Here is a 25,769-nt window from a genome sequence, read left to right as displayed (position 1 = left end):
AAAGGAAATTCTGTTTTTCTGAATTATTTTATACCTTCTATTAATCTAAGTTCCTTACACTTTTTCCTGAAATAAAGGCATCCAATTATTTTTTAATCTTTTCTAGTCCTTTTTACCTATCATCACCATTTCCCAGCTCTGACTCCCATTGTCACAAACATTCACAAAGTTCTGGTCTCCTGGAAAACACAAATCTTTCTAATTATTCCTCAAGACTAACAGATACTAGAACTCTTCTAAATACCACACTAGCAAGTGCAGCCTTCTGTTTTAATAATTTCTCTTTCATCTTTCTACTTTGCGTTTTTGGAGGATACCTATTCCATATTACAATCAGACTGCAAGATATGTGACCCAGCAAAAGAATGATTTTACCTGGTCTCCTGAACAACAACAAGCTCTGTTCTGTGAGCTGGCCCATTCCTGGAGTTTCCTGAATTTTCAAGAAGCCTGTCCCCATGCACTTGGCTTCTCTGGACAGTCTGTAGCACAAGATGTGGTTGCAAGATTTTTTACCTATTTGTTCCTCCATTTCAGAGAGTATCACAAATGGCACTTTTGTAAACCTAACATCAGTGAGTCTTAAAAGCTCATCTTTGCAAGGAAAGTACTGTTCACAGAACTGACAAAATACAGTTTTCCCTACATTTTAAACATTCATTCATTAAAAAGCACACACACAAAACACATCCAGTTCACCATAATTTTATTTTACTCCATTTTGGACAATGTACTGCATTCTGTCCAGACCTCTGTAAAGTGGGAAAATTTTGCTATTCTTTTTTCTCTGGAACAAATTTTCATATGGATATAAATAGTTCCTCTAATTATGCAGCCCATTTATTTTGTTTAAGTAATTTCAGCTGTACCTGAACTCATTTTAATAAGAATTATAATGGCATGTGCTACAGGGTTTCAAGATTTTTTAATTCTGTGTGGGAAGTTGCTCACAAAATGAGTGTGTGGAGCCATCAGAAAATATGTCTCATTTTAACGTTTATTTTTACTGGCTTACTGCTACTACTGAGCATTTAACAACAGCTTCCAGAAAACATTATGTATGAAGTATGTCATTCTGAACTGGTATATAGCAGCAAATGATGGTGACCAAGAATTAGCAAACCTAAGCACCGCTGTAATTACATATTCCCATAAGTGAAAGAGTTGCTACCTAAATCTTACCTTCTTCCAAAACTACTTTCTTTTTGTCAGGTCACTGGAAAAATGGGAAACAGTATTTTTCTGTTAACTCTTCCTGCAAGCTTCAATTGTATCTCCACTGTGTACATTTTAGGTTTCAATTCTCCACTCGCTGATGTGCATTAAAGCATTTACTTGCAGAATCTAACTGCATTCAAACCGTTTTTATTTTATGTTACACAAATCACACTGTCATTTTTCAGAGAACTGTTCTGTTCATAGGCTTGGCAAGAAGGGTTTTTCTTTTTAATTTATGATGATGAGCAGAGAGGAGCAAGAAATTAGCAGGCAGACCTTGCAAACATAGGGAGTCAGTCACATATATAGTTAAGCACTTGCATGAACCTCATCTATGTTCAGACCTGTACTGGTTGCCAACTTTTTGATGAAGTCTATTCAATCTAGACTTACAATACACACAGGAAATTCCACTATAACTGGTACTTCACTAAGTTTTATAATCCTTGCTTTTCCTTATAAATAGAAGTTCTTATTGAGTTTGAATGCTTAATACTCAGGACTTTTGCAATTAGCTAAATATTACCTAAATATTACACACAATTAATATTTGCACACCACCCTTTCTATATACACTTACTTACACCTATAGAATAAAACTCTAGTTTAGAGTGCTGGCTAAAGTTTTAGTGCTGGCTAGTTATATAACATCTAAAACTCTAGTTTTAGAGTGCTGGCTAAAGTTTTAGTGCTGGCTTAGTTATATAAAGTGCTCTTTGCTGTCACAGACATATTTTATGAAAAATCCTTTTGCCAAGGTTTTTTCTCCTGAGAAGCCTCAGAGGAAAAGAAAACCAATAATTATCTGCAGCTGTGGAATGCAACAGGTGCATCATCTTTGATTGGTCTGATGTGGCTGCTTTTAATTGATGGCCAATCACAGTCCAGATGTCTTGGACTCTCTGGTCAGTCACAAGATTTTATTATCATTCTATTCCTTTCCTTCCTTTCAAGCCTTCTGATGAAATCCTTTGTTCTATTCTTTTAGTATAATTTTAATATATAATTTTCTTTTAATATAATATGTATCATAAAATAATAAATCGGCCTTCTGAAACATGGAGTCAAGATTCTCATCTCTTCCCTCATCCTGGGACCTCTGTGAATACCATCACACTTGGCTTTCTGACACAAAGCAGTAATGGTTCAATTATCTTTACTTTCAAGAGGTTATATAAGAAAATAATTATATCATTTGAAATACAGCATAATATTACAAATGCATTATGTTTTTATCCTCATTCATATGAAATCCCCAGGTTGTCCCTATCTACTTACCAAGCCACTTGTCAATTGCATTCTCATACTTTTTTTGGTCCTTTAACCAGTCTTGATGCCACCTAAGGTTTGCAATAACACTTGAGTAATTTTGACCCAAACTTTGTTTCCAACCGATAAACTGTTGCTTGTTGTACTCATGAACAGAAGAAGAAACCTTTGGATAGTTTACTATAGAGCGAAGTATTTTGTCCAAAGAATGTACAGTTACTGGGAATTTTATGGCAAGATTTGTAAGCTCATCTGGATCAGCAGTAAGGTCTGCAACAAACAAAAGTCAGTTAAGATTCAATTTGCACTAAAGTTAATTAACGAGCCAGTCAAGATATAAAAGCAGCATACCAAAGAGTTGGGGCAGTACTGAAGAGCCATCCGAGTACGTGATGTATTTCCACTTGCCAGTTCTCAGCATATACACAGAGGAATTCACATTGCACCCGTGGAACTCACTCAGCACCCACGAGGGCCGAGGTCCTCTGGGTGACACCTCACTCTCAGCCTTTTCACGTAGCAGCGGTATAAGAGAATATCCACTGAGGTTCTGTGGCACAGGAATTCTTGCTATATCTAAGGAAAGACAGACAAAACCAAAATGTTACTGCAGTTTTCAGTTTTAAAAAACTCTAACGCAATGCAACCGATGTCTGAATGTTGATAATAAAATGTGCTGTCCTAATTATTATCCCAAAATACATAATAAAAAATACCTTAAGGAATTTCCCAAGGCAAGCTGCCCAGCATCTTGATCAAATATATCATCTATGTATAACTTAAACCTTTAACAGAAGTTCGTGAAAATTATCACAATAGTCTCCTTTGACAGTTGGTGCTGTTTTATTCCTTAATCACGTTTGCAAACATTTCTCCTTTGCTCTGACTATATCAGGCAGAAGAAAAAGAATAATACAGCATGAAAGGGCCCTAAAAGCTTCACACCCAACATGTTGTAGCTGTTTATTACTTGAACAATAATGGTGCTAAGCTCATCTGTAGCATTCTTCATTAGTGAATAAGGAAATGCTTCATAAAAGGTGGCCTTTATTATCAACTATAATTGGTGGGGACACTTGCTTCTCTGGCAGGACTGGAGAAAAAGATGGTATTTGAGGTGGTATAATCAAAGTGCATGTACAGAAAACACTGGATGACTCCACAGCCTACCAGATGGCCACTAGGAGATGCTGTAATATCCATAAGCTCTGCAGCATCAAATTATACCACAAGTTTCTCTAGCTCCCAAAGATCAGGTTAAAAGACTGAAAAGGTTTTTCAGAAACATTCTGAAAAACATAGCTGAGAGTCCCAAGCATGTCCTAAAAACCATGTATGACAGTACTGCTATTTTTAATCACCCCACTACACATTGTTTATAGTAATTCAAAATTCAAAACTTTCCATTTCACAAAGCACCGTGGCAGTATTTAGTCTGTTCTGTGTTGAGTGGTCATACTCTGTGCTTATAAAGTGCTCAAAGGTGACTCTTTCCTTCATCAGCACAGATCTTCCTCTTTGTCCTCTGCCCAGCCAGCATCTGACAAAGTACTAGGAAGACCCACAACGTGTAAACCCAGCAAGCAGCTCTTGATCATGCATGGGCAAAAAAAATTTTGAACAAATACACACGACATTCCAACAAACGAAAAAGGGATATGGGCTCTTCTGTCATCCTAAATCAGTAACACTATTACTTGCAGTAACTGGATTTTCTATGTGTGAAGCATGTTCCAGCCATTCAGCAGCTCCTGCTTTTCCAATAGGGAGCCAAAGGTATTTCCACACTGACCAACAATGCTAGTGCTGCCTGGAGATTATGCTACATCCTGTTACAAAAAGCAAGAGCTGTTTCAGGTCCAACTGTACATTCCTATCACACAGATTCTGCTGGAATCAAAACATTTGCACTTATTCTCAAAGCCAGTGCAGGCGGCAGTCTTGACCAAAGCATTTGGATGGCATCTTAAGAGAGATTATTTCCCTGTGACAATCCAAAGCAAAGCCATTAAATTTCTCACAAAAATAGACTTGAAATCTGTTTCCTCACTAGTCAGCAGCAGCATGCAGACTGAGAACATAATACTTTATAGAGATGGCTCTTCAGGTTTTCATTTTCATCATACATGCCTTTTTGACATTGAGAGTACAGAGAAGGGAAACTGCCAGAACAGAAGGAATGAATTATGCAACAAAGTTCTGGGGAAAAAAAGCTCAAATGAAAAACCCCCAGGGGGAAAAGACAGAAGGATGTTAAACCATCTGACCAAATATGTCACTTGGGAAAGAGAAATAAATAAGAGATTTTTAGCGATTTACATAGGATAACATAAATTGTATAAGATCCACATGTAGTACAGATATATATACATAACAAATTGATGCCAAAATTTGGAAGAGAAAGCCACTCAGATTTTATATCCTATTTTTCCCTGGATAACTGGTTCAAAAGTTTTGAGAAGACATAAACAGATAAATAACTTCTGTTTACTTTTTAGAAAATTAACCTAAAACAATATAGAAGTGAATTTTTCACTGATATTTTTTGCTGGATGTACAGTTTTATTCACTCATGTTCTCCAAGTATTGCAGTGTACATGTGACACAAGCCCTCCAGATTGGTTTGAAAAAAATATTTCTTCTGATAGGGAGCCTAAAAGATCACAGATAAAGCCTCAAAAGAAAACTTTACCTGATATTTAATTCCAATTAGAATTGTCTCTTGCATGATTTACCACAGATAACTGTTTAAAAATTCCCTCCTAAAAGTGATTTCCATCTAAGTAATTTAAGTTCAGTTCTTTTTATTTTCTGTCCAATACTGAGTATTTTCATATCTCATAAGGTAAGAATGGATATCCATTATCACATCTTTATACGTGTGTCCAGATCATTTTTACATTTCCTATACAAACCTTTCATCACACTTCTTCCACATGACCCTTCGTAAAAGACATTCCTTTACTAAGTTAGTGAACCTGTCCTCCTCCTTTCAAGTTTAATCTCATCTTTGGATGCATTTACACTGTAATTTCTACAGTAAACTGTTGAGTGTGAAGGCTAGCAAGGATTATTCATATCCAAAATGGGCTTTATTCCTTTTTTTACTAACAAATAATCCTATATATATAGTAAGTCAATGTAATTATGTGGAAGACAGTTACAGTAATAAGGAAGACAATCAGTTTCTTTATTTTTTCATCCATTTTTTACTTTTTCTGTTAAGTCCATATACATGGTCCACAGATAAATTATCTCCTGTAGTGTTACTGTGTTGTGCCTCAAAGTCGAGACATCATTCTGACTATTATGATACAAATGCAGAATAGTAATGGTAACAGGGAAAAAAAATTGTCACCTGGAATTACTTAACTCACCAAGCATAGTAGGATAGATATCCACAAGAGATACTACGTTTGGTATTTGTTGCTGTTCTCTTAAACCTGGTCCCATAACTAAAAGAGGAATGTGGGAACTTCCCTCATACATGCTCATTTTATAAAACTGACGGTGTTCCATAGCAAGTTCTCCATGATCTGCAGTGAATATAACAATTGTTTTTCCAAGAAGCCCAGTATCTCGCAGAGCTGAAATAATCTCTCCTGCAACATCAAAAAGATACTGAAAAAGATACATTCAAAATATTTCTTTCAAGGTCTGTATCTGCAAAGCAGCATGCAAATTTCAAGGAATTCTCCTAATCCAGTGGAGGAAACTCTTCTTTTGTTGCACATATATTTGTGCAATGAAAAGAGAACATATACTCCTCTATTTTTGTACGTACATTTGTGCAACAAAGACAGGGCCAAGATCAATGAAGATGGTAGTTAAGCAAAGCACTTAGGCATCTTAAATATTGAAACTTCAGGATGACTCATGCCTAAACATACTAGTTAAAAGATGTTATAAAATTACAACAGCAGTGCAGTTACTTTGCAATCCCTTATTTCCTAAACCTGTAAGGCTTCCATTGTTTCATTCATAAAATGAGGAGGAGCAATTCTGTGTCTTTTAATTCACTTTGCCAATCTAATACGGTGTCCTGGTTTAGGTCATATGCCTAAAAGATTAGCTTATTTGGTCATTAATTTCAAATTCTTGTTCATTCATGGTCACTTTTCAAATCAAAAAATAAAATGCTGTAAATTAAGACCAACTTGCATTGTAAATTTTCTATCTGTAGACCTGCCTGCAATGTCTGAAGAATTCTAAATGTACAATTAATTATTTCTTCACAACTTTCAATAATGTGCTTTTAAGGCACATTCCAAATGTAACTTTATTCTTCAGTCAATGTGTAACAATTGTTATCCAGTCTACACATTTGAAATCAGCTTCTAAGGAAAACAACTTAAGCCCTAAAATTCATCTTTTCTTCCACCTCAGCTTTTACAGTCCCCTTCACCAAAGTGTCTCCATTATTTCAGTTAGCACTTAATCAAAGAGATTTAGTTTCTCTTGTACATGGGTATCCTGGGTACAGAGGAAAAGAAGGGTGGAATTTCCAGCACTATTTAATAACATTACCACCTATGTCATGGAGGGGGCATGGTTTTCAGCAGGAGACACTTAGGTGTGTTGTAAGCGATTACCTTCGTGCAGGAAATGCGTGAACTGCTCCCTTAACTGTTGCTAAAATCAAGGGAGGCTGTAACTGTTTCAGAAACTCTGACAAGCTGTAACTATTCCTGGAGCAGCAGGAAGATGCTGCTGCCACCACTGCTGCTAGTGCTTCTGCCACTGCTGCCACTGTCAAGGCCAGCACTTACAGAACCCTTTATGTGGATTAATTAGGTCTCCAGGCTTTGTTTTGTCCCTGTTTTCCATTGTTTCCTCCAGGCTGGAGAAAGGATAATAAATTGCAGAAACTCTTTTGCCTCATTGCTTCCATTTTTCAGAGCTGCATGGTCCAGTGTGGAGGAGATGGAGATGACAGGTGCCATCTTGCCTTTGTCTGGGAAAACCACACTACATACTCTCTTTGGGGGGTATTTTTGCTTTTTTGTTGGTGAACACTCTTCCTCTTGGTGGAGCATGCTCCTTTTGAGTCCTCTTTTATCTATACAGTCTTTATTACAAGTTTTTTGGTAAAATTGTTGCTCCCACTTTTGGTCTCTCCTAGTATTTCCTGTGCTGGGAAGGGGATGGAGGAGGAGGGGCAGCTTGCATGGGGTATTTTTCTCAGTGGGTTTTAAACCAGAGCAATGGATCATGCCATACTTTGCTGCAGTCAATGGCTTTCTACAGAGCTTCAAATTACTGGCTGTGATTACTTTTCAGAGTACTCCCAACTCACCTAAAAGGGTATCCTCTCATTTATCATATAGATTGAATGAGCAACTTCCACAACTTACTCCCAGATGTTTTGTTTTCTATTTTTTTCCTCCAAAGATCAGCCCTATCAGCACTTTCTTTAAAAAAAATCAGAACTAGAAAATCCACTGTGTAATAAAACATTACCTACCCAGCATGGCATCTGTCTCTGCACACATAGCATAATAAAATGCTCTAATATTTCTGACTTCTTCCTTTGTAAACTCTCCTGTGCAATTCTTGGTGTACGATGAGTAATAGTCTACAGGATGCATCTCTGAAAGAGAAGACCACTTGGGTATTTTAATAGCTTCATAATTTACCTAAGAAATAAAGAGAAAATGAGCATTACTTTAGCAACTGAATTAAACAAGTTTTTTAATACAGATTTAATTTCAAAAAGTATAGCATAAATTCACAGTTCTCAATTTATGGCCCAGGAAACAGTAGCTGCTTATTTGTTACACCATGCAGTTACCTCCTCCATAGCTCACCACAGTTCCACAGGTAAATTGTTTTTTAAAAACCTATGAAAATCAACTAGAAACTAAGGCTAGGAGCCACAAATATGTGCTTCACCAACTGCTGTATATTTTTAAGAGACATATCACAGAACACTCTTCTAGAGTAGGTACAGAATACCAGCAGAGAGTCTTTGTAACTGTAGAATAAGTATAAACCTATGGATCTAAAAGATTGGATGTTATGTGGGACTAGAGAACAACATGGAAAACCATGTAGTCTGGGAAAGCCTCCAAGACAGTGATGACAAGTCTTGGCAACTTAATAAAAAGAACTCACTACATTAATCCAATTTTCCAGAACTTTCTACATGTTTATGTTTCTACATATGTCAATCCATTTAGTTATAAAGAAATGTAACATCAGTATGAAGCCAAAATGCCAATCTATTTGTATATTCAAACTACGCGTAGTCACAGATATTGTCTGCTTCAGTACTGGCTTTAGAGTCGTGAAATTTGACATACACATTTAGCCTTGGCTGTCATACTTGTAAATATTCCCTTAAATAAAAGGGAACTTGAGGCAATTTCCTCTTGTACCTTCACTTGTTACTTGGAGGAAAAGCCAGCCAGCTAAACAAGTTGATATATCTGCAAGAGTTCTACTGCCCACAGAAGTAAAACCTGGCTTTGTGACAGTCAAATAGATACAACAAAATGTAAGTTTCCTTAGGATCTATAGAAAACACACTGCTAGAAAAAATCATTAAGATAAAATAATAATGATTCAGTCATTTTCTTACTGCTCAAGGTCCTTGGCTACATTTTGGAGTTACATTTTGGACTTTGCAAATGGTATTTATTAGCTGCTTAAGAGAGCAAAAAGTGTTCCTTTCTAGCCATGACTCTTCTCTACAGGACTTCAGTCTAGTTTTAAATATTCACAAAGCCACAATCCCTTTGTCTGTCTATGGTAATGTCCTGGGTTACCCAAAATGTATTCCATATCTATCTGTGCCATAAGATTGTTACTGTGCCTTAAAGACCTGAAGCATGGCTGGAACCAGAACTGCAGGGCAGCTGGGAAATGCCAGTCCCTTTAAAAGGTCAAGAAACCCAAGGCAACTTCCTCTTCTGCTGAAGGAGGAGACTCCACTTCAGAGGGGCCTGATATGGGTGAGTTTCTGGGCTTCCAACTGTAGCAACTTGGAAGAACTGCATTTAGTGAACAGAAACTGTATTCCCAGTGATCTTTGCAAACTCCATAGGCAGTGAAGCTTGATCACGGGGTGATCAAGCCCATCAGTGTCCAGAGACCAGTTTCCCCTTCTCCCTTCCCGAGCACACCAGCAGATCAGAAGGCACCAGCATCAACACCAGTAGAATCCAGCTGGTGCAAGAGGAAGCAGCGAACAGCGGTGCTGACCCCACATGTGCCAGAACTTCCCATCTGCCACTAGACCTTCATAATCTCCAACCTTCCCAGGAGGGTTTGCTGCCATCCATCCCCTTTGTCTCTTGGAGTGCATGGTGGCAGGTGCCACCTTGGAAAGAGCCTGACACCACTTTCCCTTTGCCCCCCGCAGACAGTCAGCAGTGGGGGGCTGTCAGATTAGAAGGGAGCTGCGCCCCACCAGTTTGGGATCTCTTTGTTCCTGTGGAGCTCTTGGGATTCAGCAAGTTTGCATCTAGTGATTATTCACTGCTATTTTTTGCATGTTGCTGTTTCACTTGTTAGTAAACTTATGTTTTCTAATGTTGTATCTAATGGTATTGGTTCCTTATTGGTGGAAAGGGATTGGTTGAAACTAAGGGGAGAACTCATTTCAGAATGTCTACCTCTTTGAATTGTCTTAAACCAAGACACATAATTCACAACTAGGAAAGAAGCCACATGCCCTGAAAAATGACAACTTGTGCGAAACACAGGGGACCATCTGGTTGACAACACAATGTTTCACAGACATACATGTTGATACTCTGCTCTGTATTACAGCCCAAATAAACAGGACATTTAATTCAGTTATTCACCTATGTGATCAAACTTCTTCATGAGATTACCTCTGTGATTTTAAAAGACTGTTTCTTCCATGACCAAAAAAGAGCTACATTGCAGAAGAACTGGCCAATGGTCAGTAAATGGTAATATGTGGCACAAGGCAGTATGTATACACAGTGGTGGGAAGGAGCCCAGCAAACTGTGCAGTTAAGGTATTCTGACTGGATAAAAGATGGCAAAAATTTGTCAAAGATGTTATAACTGTTTGTGACTCAAAAAAAGCACCTATGCTTCCCAAGATACATCTAACCTAGCAATCAGCACCCAGAAAGTTTTCCTTAATAACTAAGCCAGATCTCGCTTTTTGTAATTGAAAGGGCTTTTTTCCCAAGTTCTTCCTCTCCCCACAAACTTCTCACCATTCCCAGAAGAACCTACAACCCTCACTATCATGACAAAAAATTCACATCTCTCAACCTTCATTTGTAAACCTTTTTTTTGTAAGTATTTGTATTTTTGGCACACCTAGATAAAGATGTTTAGCAGTTTTGTTGTGGAAAAGGCCACAAGTTACATAAATTGCATACAGAGGATTTTTTTGAAGTATAAAGTCTTATCAACCTAATTCTAATTCTGCAGCTGCAGAGAGTATTAATGCCTTTCTGCAATTAAATCTATTGTAGTAAATTTGTATTTTAAGGCAGTTAATGTCAACTGGAAACTATACAAGACTGAAAAAAATATCTCTCTTTGGAATGGAGTGCTATATTTTAGTTTTACACATACAGACATAAGAACACTTTCTTGTGCTGGAAAACATACAGTAGCACAGAAGAAGTTAACAGAAAAGGAAGACTTCTGTTGTGTCTTATGTTGCTTTATGTTCTAGGTCCATAGTGCAGAAAAAGTCAATCTTTCACTGTAAAACTCAGACAAAATTATTACATATAGCATCATTTCTAACAAGCAAAATACAGAATGTTCATAACATTAAGCTTCAGACCATTACCAAAATTAATTTACAGCTAAGAAGAGCAACAATCTCATTTTTCTTAATGTGTTTCTAGCTATTGAACTCTGTACTTATCGATTCAATGACTACTGCTAACAAACCTTTTCCCACAACAGAGAGAAATTTGTCACTTGTATTTTCTTAGCCTTTAATCAGAAATCTAATATCTCATTCAAGTATTTTCTTACTGTGTAGTGATATATCAAAACTGGGTCTATCTTGAAAAATCAGGAATAAAATATTGTATTAAAATACAGTTATTAATAAATTAGCATTTAAATTTTATATTCACATACCTTTTCAAGCCAATAGGGAGATGTTAAAAATGTAGAGGATCCAAAATTTTCTCCTGCATAGGGTGATGGATATGGGTGTGGTAAATTTAGTCCCAAGTAAAGAATAAAAGGTTGAGTAAAGTTAACAGCTTCTTCCTTTATCCAATTTACTGCTTTATCAGTATTCTGCCAATCTTTTTCCATTACTCTAAACTGCTTCCTATGGCCTGTAAGTTTCACCATGGGTCTTCCTTCTTGTCGGAGCAGGAAGTTAACATCCCTAGTCCAAGCTTCCACACGGTTACTGAAAATACATACACAAGTCACACACTCAACAGAAAATGTTTTCTTCACTTTTTCTCCAAGCAAAAAGCATTATGAATTCCTGAAGAACTTCCCCTATACTTTCAGTTGCAATCTATTTGCAATACCTGCAAAAAGGAGAATTGTTATTCAATTGAGCAATAATGATTGTGCATCTATTTTATAATCAGACCTTCAGACTTTTTATGTCTGCTTCTGAATCTTTTTTCTTATTTATTACCCATTTATGTCAGAATGGCTCTTGTCACATCTACAAAATAATACTTAGAAATACCATTCCATCTTGTGGACCTCTCTCCACTTTTTGGCACAGATTCACACACTATTTATTTGTAAACTGGGCCAGAGATTTTTATGTGAAAGAGTATAGTGGGAAATAACTTTACTGGTGAGGCTGCCTTTAGAAACAACATTCTGGATGTGGCTTGTACTATTAATTAAACACACTTTAGACAAAAATATGTAAGAATTATTTCTCTTGTATAAATCCTATCAAACAATAATAGAAAAGAGTGTAAAGAAAGCAAGAAGGAGGGGAAAACGGCAACATTTTAATGACAAAATATTTTTGAACATATTTTCTAACGTCATGGCAATTGTTGTCTCTCTAAAACACTAAAAAAAATCTGAGCCGCAAATGTTCTTGTTTCTTTGCTAGAGTGAATGATGGTGGACATTGGTAAGAGGCAGACCACCTAAAACCTTGACTAATCTTCATCTTGTTCATGGCAACTTCAATATAACCAAGAAATTACAAAGGAAAGTATAAAACTGCTCAAAGATTGATCACATTGAAACACAGCATTATTACTGTTTAAAGAGCATCTAACTAGTTTTATCCCCAAAGGAATTTTACCAAAGCACTTTAACTTCTAGAAAAGCTATCTGCAACAATTTTTTTATTGTTTTAACTTCTTGTTTAGGCTCACACTCTCAACCTACACAGGCTTAAATAAATTACTTAGAATAATATAAGGTATCTGGTTTACAGAGAAAGCATGTTTCATAAACATTAAAATGAAATTATGATAAAGGAGTGTGTGGGTGTGTCTAATTGTACCTAATGTCATAATACTGATTTATACAGAAAAAAAAATACTACGTAGGCCATAGGTCAATCTGATTATCCAGTCAGTCTGAGATTAGGATCAATTTTAAAGAACCAAATCCCCTCATAACTAAAAAGGAAGCATTAAATAACTCTGACCTGTTTGTCATTAAAGAAAAAGCTTCTCTTTATTATTATTTTAACAACGGACATTATTATTAGTCAGTGAGACAGAGCATGTTCATAAAAACAACACAGAACGAAGATTCCCCAGCAGCCCATGGAGAAGATGGTGAGGAAGGCTGTACCCCTGCAGTCCATGGAACAGATATCCACTTGCAGCCTATTAAGTACCCCACACCAAAGCAAATGGATATCCAAAGAAGGCTGTGATCCTGTGGAAAGCCTGCACTGGACTTCCAGCAGGACCTGTGGACCTGCAGGGAAAGGAATGCAGGCTGAAGCAGGTTTACTGGCAGGACATGTCACCCCCTAGGGAGACCCACACTGGAGCAGTTTGTTCCGGAAGGAGTGAATCCCATGGAAGGAACCCATGCTAGAGCACTTTGTAAAGAACATAAGCCCATGGGAAGGACTCACTTTGGAGAAATCAGTGGGAGAGGGACCCCACACTGAAGCAGAAGAAGGTAAGGAGTTTTCCCCTAATGAGGAGTGAGTGGCAGAGACAATGTGTCATGAACTGACCACAGTCCTCACTCCCAAACCCCTGTGAGTAGACGTAGTAGAGAATTTGGAAGTTAAGCTTGGGTAGAAGGGTGGTGGAAAGGTGTTCTAAGATTTGGGTTTACTTCTCATTGCCTTACTCTGGCTTCTAATTAGCAATAAAAGAAATTAATTTTCCTAAGTTAAGTCTGTTTTGTTGTGTACCTGAGTGATCTCTCTCAGTCCTTAACTTCATCAAGTCGTTGTTTTTTCTCCTTCCTGCTCACTGGAGGAGGTGGAGTCACAGAACAGTTTGTTCTATCATGGTGGCCCTGGTGTGTCCATCTGGGGTCAACCCACCACAACAACACAAGTCTTTGAACACTTACAGCCTTCAAAAAAAACCCTCAAAACCTCTGACATTTTGTGACAGTAGGCTTAATATTTAATTATTATAAATAGGGGGTTTCATTCTGCTTTTCCTACACTGTTAGTATTACCAGGAAGTCAGGAAGTCTTAAGGCAAGGCAAAAACAGTTTATGAATTTCACTTAGGGAGCAATAATACCAGTGTTAGAAAATAACCATTCATGTTGGGCAAACCAGTTTCTGTATTACCTTTCAACTACAGGTAAAAGCCAAAGTACAGCTGCAAGAGATAGACTTGCTTCTCCATGAAGTTGCAAGACAGATCTCTGCCAAGCACCCAACACAATTTCTTTTAAGTTAAAGCTACTATCATTTCACCTGGAGACTGAAACCACGCGACAGCACACTACATGATTTGCTCACTGCTGCCCATTTCACAGCAGGAGAATCTACCTGATTACCTTACTGAATGATGTCCAGAAGTAAAGTCCAATTTCCCAAACTTCTGCGTACGGTAGCCATGCTTCTCCATAAGATCCATCCATGTTACATAATCTGGATCTAGACCTTTGAAGTTATTCCAAGATTCTGTTATATGAGTGAAAAGACCACTCCACATAGCTGGGGGAAAAAATGATGAGTGATTAGTACTCCCCACCTATAAGGTTGGGAAGGGATTAATCTTCTCATTATTACAGAAGTAGAAAGTCCAAACTGTGATACAATAGAACAAGGAATACAAAGTATTACTCTTACAAATCTTATTTCATTATCAATACAAGTTTCAAAATTTACTCGAATAATCTCCAGAATTGCAGAAGAAGGTCCTGTCTTTCCAGGTACTATGCAATCATTAAATCAATCTGTAATTAGATCAGAAAATATTCTTCTTGATTTCTCAAAGAATCTGTTAGCACAGATTCTGATTAAACAATGCCGTATTTACATGTGTTTCAGAATGTTAGTTACCCTTATTACAGTTAAATTTAATGCAAGTTTAAAGTTAAGTATATTTGGGGAGAGAATTACAATACAGTATTCTCATAAATACAATATGCCCTCAATTTTATTCTTTTTAGGTAATCTACTTCACTACCACTTGCAGAAACAGAGTGAGAACATTAAAGAAGATACCAAGAAGAAAGGCAATCAAGGCAAGAGTTGCAAAGGAACTACGAGGAAAGATTTTAAAAGTGAATTCCTATTTCATTGCAGCTTATAAAGAATCATTCACTCTTTCCAGTGCTAATTCAGAGTTAAAGGTAGTTCCAAAATAGAACTAAGTCACTTCACAAGCAATAGAAATATCCTGTAAGCAAAGTGCATCAACCCCATATGGCAATACCAGTCCTTTCCCCACCCCAAAGCCCTCCTTCCCACTATATCTCTTCTGGTATCATCCCTGACACCTCCACAATAGATGTACCCTCAGCTCCTTGAAGGTATCCAAGCTCCTGGCTATGCAAAAGATATCCTGCTGGTTCAGAGCCCCACATATGAGCTCAGTAGTCACAGCTACCTACAACACTACACAAGTGATGAGTTTAATTCCCTATGCACTTTCTTTCTCACAGGAGTACTAACCTGCCATTTGCGCAAACTTCTTAAAATTTAATAATATTAAGTATTGGTCTTAGCAATAAAAAATGGCTGAAAGACTCAAGCATCAAGAAAAGGAAAGGAAGGCTGACTGTTTGTTCATGTAACGTCACTTAAAATGTGACCATAAGAAAAAGAAATGGGGACTAGGTAATCAATAAAGAGAATATTAAAAATGTAACACTATATATGACTGTCTTTGTCTGCTGCTTCTTTCAGTGTATGCTTTGAGAAGGAGGAGGACCTCTCTATAGCTAGATCAAGGAGTATTTAGATTTTACACAGATTAAGCAGGGTCTTTTCAACAATTGAAAAATGTTTTAAGATGTAATCTTTGATTAAGGAATATAGTTTCCTTCTATCTTCCTAACAAATTCTGCAAGTGGGAAATTGAACACAGAACAAGAATTGCATTAAGTAAAGAAAAACATGGCAGTATTCAATTAAAGCTACTGAAAGATGCATCATGTATCTAGAAGACAGTGGAAACTGCTACCACTTTATTCAGTTATTATTATTTATCACTCTTTGCTGAATACAGGAAAGATATTTATTAACTTTGTACTAGGAAGAGAGAGTAGTTCTGAGCATAGTTTCAGCACTGCAGCAGAACAAATTGATGATTTATCTACAAATCCTGAAGATGTTTTAAAATCTGAAGCTTCAGTCCCAAAAAGATTTGGGAGCTTAGACTTAATTGAAAAAATGAGAAACAAAAGAAAAAAGGAAGAAACATAAGAAACAGAAGAGATAAACAAATGAAAGAGAAGAATACCATAAGAATTCAAACACAAGCTAAAAAAAAAAGTATCTTATTGAAAAACAAAACAAATCCCTCCCCACTAAATAATTTCAAATTTCCCATAATTACCACATATTTAAATTGACATATTGCAAGCATTTGTCTGGTGTTTTGCTTGGTTTTACCTGCACGCGAAGGACAACAAATTGGAGAATTGGTGTAGGCATTGAGAAAGAGAGTGCCACGTCTTTTCATAAAATTTATGGAAGGTAAATCCACAGTCTGATTTCCGGGGAAAAATGTCAAGCGTCCATCCTGCAATGAGACAAAAGCAACAATGCAAATGTTGCAAACTATCGGCCACATTAATTCATGTATTTGTTACCGTGGACTGGTGTTGCTCAAATGCTGCCGATTCTATGCAGGTTTGGAAAACAGTGTTGAGAAGCCCTAAGTAGGACAATATAAAAAGGATCACTTTTGAAAAAGTGCAATGGAAATATTAACTGGGCTTCTTTATAGTAAAATTAATTCCACTGCATCACTATACATATTCCAAGCTCCAGTTCTTCAGGGGTGGGGTTGTACCATGACACATTCAATGGGAATAGGTGCAGTGAACAATAAGGCTGGATCCCAATTTAGAGGTGTGCACTAGCACATATTTCTGTGAAACCATCATTGATTCCTCCTCCTTTCTAAAGGTTTATCCATACTACTTCTCTGTGAACTTATTTGAAACTATGGACTGGAAAAGGGATCAGAAAGCTAAAGAAAGGCTATTCTCCCACAGAAATCTCACCCACAATGATTCCCTTTTGATACTTCCATAATGCTAATTTTGATGCTTTCATAATGCTTATTTCATTTCAATAACCTATTTGTTTAGACAGTTTTTTCAATCAGTAACTGAAAAAAGATTAAATATTTTGAATAGGTAATTTTACAGTAAAATCATCACATGAAACCAGGTTTCATGCATATTTCATGTCACTGTGTTTCATCTGTCACTTTTATTCCCTTCCTTGGTTGAATAAGATGAGCCAACACAGCCCTAGCCTGACTGGCTCTTCAGTGAACAGATAGACAGCAGTACATCTGCAGTTTTAACTGCAGAAAAATGTAATTCCCAGCATTCGGTTTCGGGCAGAAATACTCTTGGATAACCCAGCAATGTAGAGAGTCACTTCATTTGGCACCAGTAGAGCTAACTGCAGCATCCCAGCCTCTGAACTCAGCTCATATCAGAACATGCTAAATGAGCAATCACCTAATCTCGTATACTACTACAAATGGCATCTTGATCAAGCACTCAGTAGGACAAACTGGAAATAAAGCTGTAATACACAATAAGAACTTGAACAAAACTTTGGACTGAAAGCGCTCTTTAGAAAGTTGTCCTGGTTCCAGCCAGGATAGGGTTCATTTTGGCAGTAGTCAGGAGGGGACAAGGCTAAGACATGGAGGTTATTGTGTAACACATGACATTTTCCAGGAACAGGGAAAGGGGTCCTTTCCAGGTCAGAGCAGTGTGGCAGCCAACAGACACTGTCAGGCTCTGCATAGTATAGCGGTGAGCATTCAAATGTGAATTGCTCACCACTCTTGTACATTTTTGTTATTCATGTCATCGCTGTTACTGTTCTAGTAAATTGTTCTAGTTCTGCCGTTTCTAGTAAATCGTTCTGACCCCAATCCATGACCTTTATCTTTTGTGTCTCCAATTCTCTGCTCCAGCCTGCCGCAGAAGAATGGGAGGGGGACAGAGAAGTGAGCAAGTGGCACACGGTTTGAAGTGATTTCAGTGGGAATACTAAATTAGAGAATACTACTCCTAAACCATGACAAAAGTACTCAACTGCTGCGCAGTCCTGTCAACAACACACTATTAAATTTCTCCAACAAACTCTTGTTTGAACAGCTGGAGACAAGAGTTTCTTACATTGATACTGTGATACCATATTCAATGACACAGCAGCAAAATAACTCCGTATTCTTGGTGTCACAGTGCACTTAGGGTACTGTAACATAATTGTTGTTTCTACAGATGATAGGGTATTCAGTGAAAGTAGTAAGGCTGAGAAGGTGGAAGCTTAACAACTATTTCAGGAAATCCATCCCCTAAGAACTGTGTAGGATTTCCAGGTTTTGAAATACCTAAGGAAATAAAATTACTTCAACACAAACAAGCACCTTTCATGCAGAAACTTGAGCTGCATTGCAAGCAAAGCCTGTCATCCATCACACAGTAAATTTCAAGTAGCAATTCAGGAGCTGAATTGCCTACTAGCACATTTCAGCAGGAAACCCTTTGAATAGCACAATGCCTGGTGTGACACAGCAGCAGAAAGCTGGCTGTTCAAGTAAGAGGTCACTGTTCTGCAGGCCAAACACAATCCAGCATCACTGTGAAGAAAATTCTTGTCCCACTTGGCAAAATAGCTGTGATTCGTTCATAGGCAGTGTGACCCACAACAAAGGCAGGCATACTTTCTAATAAAAACCCAGACCTTTTAACAGCTTGCAGGACTTCAGCTTTTTCCCAGAAAAACTGCTAGTTTCAACAGTACCCCATCCTTCCTATTGTCTACTAGTGATGTAATCAAAATGGTTAATCTATTTCTACCTTCAAATCAATATCAGAAAAAAAGCTTACACAACACATTTCTTTTACTCTTCTTTGTATGCACTATGCAAAGATGACACTTTTCAAAAACAGCACCCTGCTCTTAAGTGTTTCCATAAGAATTCCACAAAAATTGTGGGTTTTATCTTTTTCTTTTTTAAGGGTTACCTCATTAATCACTGTAATACAGTTTACAAGAATCTCCCCGCTTAAAGGAGATATATAAAAGTTCACCTAAGGTTTGTTTACAGCCTCTGCTAACATCTGGATATAAAATGGACATTGACTAACCCTCACGATCTTGAATACTGTAATTTTAACTATTGGTAAATAGACTTCCATTAAAAGGTGAAAATCTGGAGAAAAAACCCACATATTATTTTGGAATATTAAGAGAGACTATTTACTGAAAATAAAACTAACAGAGAATAGAGTCAAAGGAAGGAAAGTCAATAAGGAGCTATTACATAAATAAAGAAGAAGCTATTTCTTTGTCTTTGAAATCACAATGAATGTGTTTAAAGACAGGGTTTGAAAAAAGATAATACATGTTTACCAAATATTTAGGAGAAAATCATCCCAAGAAAAACAGGCAGCAGACAAGAAGCTTTTACCTGCGCAGTCAAGGAGGGAAGACCAAGAAGGTTAGGGATCAAAACTTCCTCATAGTTAAAGAGAAGTGATGAAATGTGAAAGCACCTGGAGCTTAACACCACAGAGCTTATGTTTGATTCTACAAGGTGAGTTCAGGTGAGTTAGAGAAACTAAGGCTCCCTGGAGTAAAACACACCAAAGCATTCTTGGTATGCTGGTGGGCACAATGAGACAACTGTGAAGATACACGAAGGATTAGTATTTGTGAGTGGGAAAATTTATTTGTCTGAAGGGTAAACCAAATATATTAATAAATCACTGATGATTTATTAATATATTTGATGAATATATGTGATGAAGCTGCTACATGCCTACTGCTAGAGACACACGCCTGACAAGTTTACTGTGTTGTTATACCTTACAAGAGCCTCAATAAACCAGTACTTGGCACTCAGTAAGTCAGGAATTTCATCTGTGATTCTAGAAATTCGCTATCCCATTTGTTGTGGAGACTTAACAGCCATAGGACTTACAATGGGAAGGGTAACATGGTTTAGTGACCTTGCTTGCCATTAGGCTTTTCAAGCGAACCGAAGAGCATTGACTGTACACACCAGCCCTGCTCCAGGGACAGCTGCCCGGCCAGGGAGTCCTGCTGGCTCGTCCCCCTCCCGGGCGACAAGCTCTATGACCCCAGACCAAGGGAGCCACCTGCGCAGAGGTTTTCGGCTGCTGGGAAGCCCCTGATGCGAGCAATGCGCACCCTTCTGGGAAGCGGGCCGCGTCTGCGTCGGAACACTGGGGTAAACGGTCGGGGTGCGGCTGTCTCGTCGCACGGCGGGCGCGCTGCTAACGCTGTTGCTGCTGCAGCCGTTGCCGCTGCCGCTGTTGGTGCTGCTGCAGCTCCCGCCGAGCCACGGGCGGCCCGCGCAGTGAAATCGCGCTTGCGCATGCCCGTGCCTCTGGCCTAGGTAATACTTCCATGGGGCCGCGGTGTCTCATCCTCGCTAGTTCCGTCCAGGCCACCGCCGAGGATTTCCCCCCCCGCCCCGCCCTTACCTGTCAGCGTGTCCTTCCACGCCCCAATCACTCACCAAGGAGTCGCAGGCCACCAACACCACGTTAGATCGGTGCTGGTCCCCGGGGACGGCGGGCCGTGGCCTTGCTCCCGACCCGGCGGCCATGAGGAGCAGCGCCACGCCAGCTAGCCCCAGCGGCCCGCCGTCTCGCAGCGGCCCGCAGTCTCGCATCGCCCCTCCACCGTGGCCCCCAGCTCTCTAACCGAGGAGCAGCAGCTCCGAAAGCAGATTCCGGGGCTCTGGCCACAGCGAAAGATTTGGCCCAGCGCACGCTACCCGCTCACTGCGGCCTACAACTCCCACGATGCCCAGTGCGGCGGCCTGCAATTCCCAGCGCGCCCCGGGAAGCGGGAACTACATCTCCCACGGTGCCCCAAAAGAAAATGGCGGCTGCCGCGGCGTGTCACTGCCCCGCGTCGCAGTGTGCATGCGCCCTGGTGGCGGCTGAGGTGGCGGACGCGGCGGCGGCTGCAGGTGCGGCAGCGGCGGGCGGCGGGCGGCGGCGCGCCCTGGGGCCGGGCTCGGTCCGCCCTGGGCGCCGGGCTCGGGGCTCGGCCCGCCGCGGCTTTCCCTGGGTGGGGGGCTGCAGGCGTGGGTTGCCTCCGCAGGCGGTTCGCGGCCCCGGAGGCCGGGCTGGATGGCCTTCCCGGTGCCCAGGTTTGCGCCGCAGGGTGTTTTGCCTGTAGGTGACTGTGCAGCTCAGGCTGGACAGTGCCCGCGGTGGGGTGCGTTTGTGACGGCCGAAGCATCTGTTCCCTCGTAGGAAGCAAATTTATCTCCAGGAGCTGCTGAGCGATTCAAGTCCGACAGATTTCTTTATAGGTTCCGAGGAAATCTTTGAAATTCGATGTCGTCCTATGTCCAACCATTCCTTTATTTTTGCTTTGCAACTCCTAAAAAGTTTTTTTGTTCTTCAGCTGGTGGCGTTTTTCATCTTTTTGAGTCCTGGCAGCAGTAGTGTTGTTTCTCAGTCTCATCCTATCTCGGCAGCTTTGACTGTGGTGTTTCTAAAGTTCATTTTGGTGTACAACATACACCAAAACATTGCAAGATTGTGTTAAAAAGCGTCAATGCCTCTTGCTGTGTTCTTAAATGCTTTTTCTTTTTTGATTCGTGGCAGTAGTCAGAGGCAGAATCTGCTGTGACTGTGTGTGAAGGGCGGGCCGCGCCGAGGTGTGACAGATAGCCACGGTGCTGCTGTGAACGCTCACAGAGAAAACCCTGATTCTTAGCAGCCTCTGGGACACATTTCTCGGGCCATAGGTGTCTTAAACACGGTTCACTGCTTAGTTTGTTTTTAAAAAGGATCTGCTATGTGTGGCCTAACTACAGGCTCTCAAAACACCTCTTCCTTAAATTTATCTTAACTTGTACAAAAAGTTTCACTCTTGGATAGCTACTTTGTATCATGTAACTCTTTGGAATAATGAGTGAATTCTGCATTGGAGCTAAATCATAGTAGTTTCAACTATGCCATCTTTTTCATTAGTTTCTGGTGCTGTATGCATTTTTGGCATACTGCACTAAATTTCTCTGTTTAAAATAACCGCTCTGCAATAAAGGTATAAACATTTTGTATGTGTCAGAATATCTGTTTTTACAAGAACTGATGATATGTCCTTTGTATTTAGCAGCCACAATGTCAAATAAGGAGGTGAAGGCAGCGTTGAAGAGTGCTAGAGATGCAATAAGAAATAAACAGTACAAGGAGGCCTTAAAACATTGCAAGGTAATTAATTTTATACTTGGAAGGCAAGTTTGGGGCTTTTTGCACATTTTGTTCTTTTTCCCATACCTCCACAGCTGTATAATTAAGAGTACAGAATGTAGAGTACCTTATTGATGTGATAGTTGAGATGGATTTTCAGAATTAACTTAATTGATTGTTTGTGTTAGTTTCCCCCATGTAAACTTTTATTCCCTTTTTTTTTTAATTTGCTGACATGTGGCCGTAAGAGAATTAAGTCTAGAATGATAGAGATAAAAATCCATTTCTAATCCAGACCTCCTAGGAGTGCTTTAATTGCTGAGCTACAGCACTAACTCAACACATGAGGTGTGAAGCATCCTCTAGTATAAGAAACTGAAGTTACTAATCTCAGTGTCTTCCTTAAAATTACTTAACTCCTAATATTGCCATATAAAATAATTCACCAAACTGTAGTGATAAAACTCAGTACATGAATGTGTAAGTTACATTTCTTTAATCAGATTAATGTGTAATCATTTCTTTAATCATTTTTTGCTTAAAATTGTGTGGTTTAGGCAGTCTTGAAGCAAGAAAAAAATAACTACAATGCTTGGGTATTCATTGGCCTGGCAGCTGCTGAGTTAGAGCAGCCTGATCAGGCCAAAGGAGCATACAAGAAGGCTATTGAACTTGAACCAAACCAGTTACTGGCATGGCAGGTATGTGAATATCCAATTTTTGTTTCCCTCAAAGGTATCACTATGGAGTTAAATATAGGAATAAAGCAGAGTTAAGACTTGTATCTTGTTTTCTTGAGGCCCTTAAGTTCCAGAGAAGCTTTGGAGTAGATGGGGTTTCCTGTTAGTTGTGTGTCCAATGTAAAATCATGGTGAACTTTATTTTCAGTACATCTGAGTTTGTATTTCTTATGTAGACTACACAGCGGTGAGGCATGCAAGGGAGAACACTAATTGAAACAAATACAGTAAATTTGTCCAAAAATTTCTATGCTTGTAGCTCAATGAACACCTGACAGTTCTTCTCTTACGGATAGAAAATGTTTTATCTGATGCTTTCAGCATCAAGTGGATTGTTAATGAATGTTATTGTTACTTGAAATCAAAAAGTTTACATTTAAAACAGCTGTGTGGTGTGTGCATTAGAGCCTATTGCAATGTAGATTTACAACCTACAATTTTGTTATGTATTAATTCATGAAACATAAGGTTTCATATTATATATCTGTTGCTGATATCAACAGTCAATGTTTCTCTAAGATAATAAAGTTCTTAGTATTTTCAGTATAAATGGTATTTTAAAGTATAACTGTTGGGGCTTGAATTCAGTGTATGTTGAAATTTCCTCACTTTTGCTATTAGGTTCTGGCTTTCTTGATACAATACTTGGGTGTGTATATATGTTGTTATGTATTTTGCATATTACATATACATATATATGGTTATAAGGCCTAGTGAAGTTTTATACTGTCTTTTGTGCAGACCAGATCAAGTAACCGATACAAGTTTCAAAAAATTGTTGTTATTAGTAAAGAAATTGAAGAAAGCTTTTCACTTAAAATAAGTGGATTGAGTGGGCTGTGCAGAATTCTGCATAGTGATTACTGCCTTTACACTTGACCCCACTGAAGGCAATGGAATATTTTTTGTATACAGAACAGGTAGCATTCTCATAAAACATAAGCATTGTCATAAAATCTTGCTTCCTTTACTTTTTTTTTGTTGGTTTTTTTTCTTAAGGGATTAGCAAATTTGTATGAGAAACCCAACCAAACAGATGTCAAAAGAGACTTAGCAGATGTGTACCAAAAACTCTTGGAACTTCATGAAAGGTAAAGAATATTGAATGCTATAAATTCAGTCTAAAGATCTCTAGTTGGTCAATGCCATTGGAGGTATAGAGTATAGACTTTGAGTTTTTGAAGCCTTCTCACATCAGTAGTTCAGCCCTTGTGCTAAGGTTTTCTCTGCTTAGGTAAGTTTTCTTTTTCCTGTTCCTTTCGGTAGAGCAAAAACTCTCTTAGCTTACCCGTACTTGAGGCTAGTAGTTTATGGAATTCCATGTTATCCTATTCCTGTCCAAACTTGAAGCATTTGTCTCTGATAGGTGATTGCCTGCATTAATAAGAAGGCTTATTTTTCACTGCTTTAAGATCACAGAATATGTGTCATGCAATCTGTAGAGGCACAGTTCTAAACAAATCTAGCTCAGCTGTCACTGTAGCTGACTGGAGTGCTTGGTTACTTTGAAAACTGATCCAAAAGTCCATAAAAGTTTTTTTTTTTTTTTGTTCAGAGCAGCAATGAGTAAAACTTATAGGGCAATTTTTAGTATGTAGTCCAAATATGAGTTTGACAACTGAACTTACTGAAAATTATTTGTCAGAATTTGAAAAGCATTACACTGTTATATAAAAACTTAGCTTGTTTTGGGGGGATTTTCTTCCTTTCTAGTGGTGACAAGCAGAAATGGTGTGATATATGTAACAAGCTTGTGGAACTATACCATCAAGAAAAGAAATATTTAGAGGTAGGTCAAGCACTTTCTTCTAACAATTATTTTCCGTTTGATCTAACTTTTCATCAAGGAACCCCCATTCTTATGGGCCACAGACCACTTAAGATCTCCTTGTGGACCACAACCAGGAGGAACTGATTTTAACTGTATTTTGTCTTTTCCACTGGGTGAGACTTAGATGCAATCCATTAAACTGACAGAAATGGCAAAGACTATTATTTTTGAGAATGAAAGGGCAGAATATCATCCTTCTGTTGTATTTCTAGAAGTCAAAAGTGGTATCAAATGCAGTATGTGTGAGTCAGGTGTCCTTTGCCTGGCTTGGCCAGTGCTGTGTGTCCGATGAGCCTTTCACTAGTGGGGTGATCCCTTCCTAGGCTATTACTGAAGCTTCGTTCTAGAGGGTAAGATGGGGTATGTACACAACCTGAACTTGATTGCATATGTCTTCTGTACTGCATTCCCAACACAATGATAAGGACACAAAAAACCTCTTCAGAGCAACACAAGCTTTGCAGAAATCGACTCTAGTCAGTACCGGGAGGGGGAGTTGTCAACAGTCATGTTTCCTGCGATCTCTGTAGTATTGTTACAGAATGTCTATTTTGGAGGTATGCACTTTGCTCTTTCAAAAGGCTGTTTTCTTACCTGGTGGTGCATGATTGTATTGTATGTCATCTTCCCACCTCTCCTCCAGCAATGGAACATGGAAAATTTTACATAGCACGGAGCATGGGGCTGAAGGCTATCAGTTAACTCCAAAGCCTCATTGTATACCAGCTTCTTAAACTAAATTTAATGCTGATAGTTTAGCATATGAAGGCAGACTTACTCTATATGGAACAAGAACCTGAAGTTAGGCTTCAGGGTCCTATTTTTTCTTTCCATTTCTGTTGACTTTTCCATGCTGGAATTTCAGTGTGGACTGCTCCTTTTGTTCTCTTTCTGTT

At 38.8% G+C, this 25,769-nt stretch overlaps 2 protein-coding genes across 2 annotated transcripts in view; one reads left to right on the top strand and one right to left on the bottom strand.

The window, feature by feature from the left end:
* Positions 1-979: 979 nt before the first annotated feature.
* Positions 980-20,785, bottom strand: ARSK (arylsulfatase family member K). The gene is made up of 8 exons (XM_058823961.1): positions 20,610-20,785; positions 16,481-16,610; positions 14,416-14,575; positions 11,572-11,854; positions 7,952-8,123; positions 5,865-6,089; positions 2,839-3,063; positions 980-2,757 (listed from the first exon to the last, which is right to left on the bottom strand). Exons 1-8 carry the CDS (start codon positions 20,763-20,765, stop codon positions 2,489-2,491), a joined length of 1,620 nt encoding a protein of 539 aa, XP_058679944.1. The 5' UTR covers positions 20,766-20,785; the 3' UTR covers positions 980-2,488.
* A 1,448-nt stretch (positions 20,786-22,233) lies between these two features.
* The window catches only part of SKIC3 (SKI3 subunit of superkiller complex), a 45,554-nt gene continuing 42,018 nt past the window's right edge, over positions 22,234-25,769 (top strand). Inside the window, exons 1-4 of the mRNA XM_058823319.1 lie at positions 22,234-22,323; positions 22,860-23,003; positions 24,042-24,133; positions 24,756-24,831. Coding sequence (XP_058679302.1) covers positions 22,234-22,323; positions 22,860-23,003; positions 24,042-24,133; positions 24,756-24,831 — 402 coding nt within the window. The remainder of the gene's footprint in view (positions 22,324-22,859; positions 23,004-24,041; positions 24,134-24,755; positions 24,832-25,769) is intronic.

The sequence above is a fragment of the Ammospiza caudacuta genome, chromosome Z (assembly GCF_027887145.1).
Source record: "Ammospiza caudacuta isolate bAmmCau1 chromosome Z, bAmmCau1.pri, whole genome shotgun sequence".
NCBI classification, from domain to species: Eukaryota; Metazoa; Chordata; class Aves; order Passeriformes; family Passerellidae; genus Ammospiza; species Ammospiza caudacuta.
The sequence above is the reverse complement of the archived record's forward strand: the minus strand, read 5'-3'. Positions and strand labels throughout refer to the sequence as shown.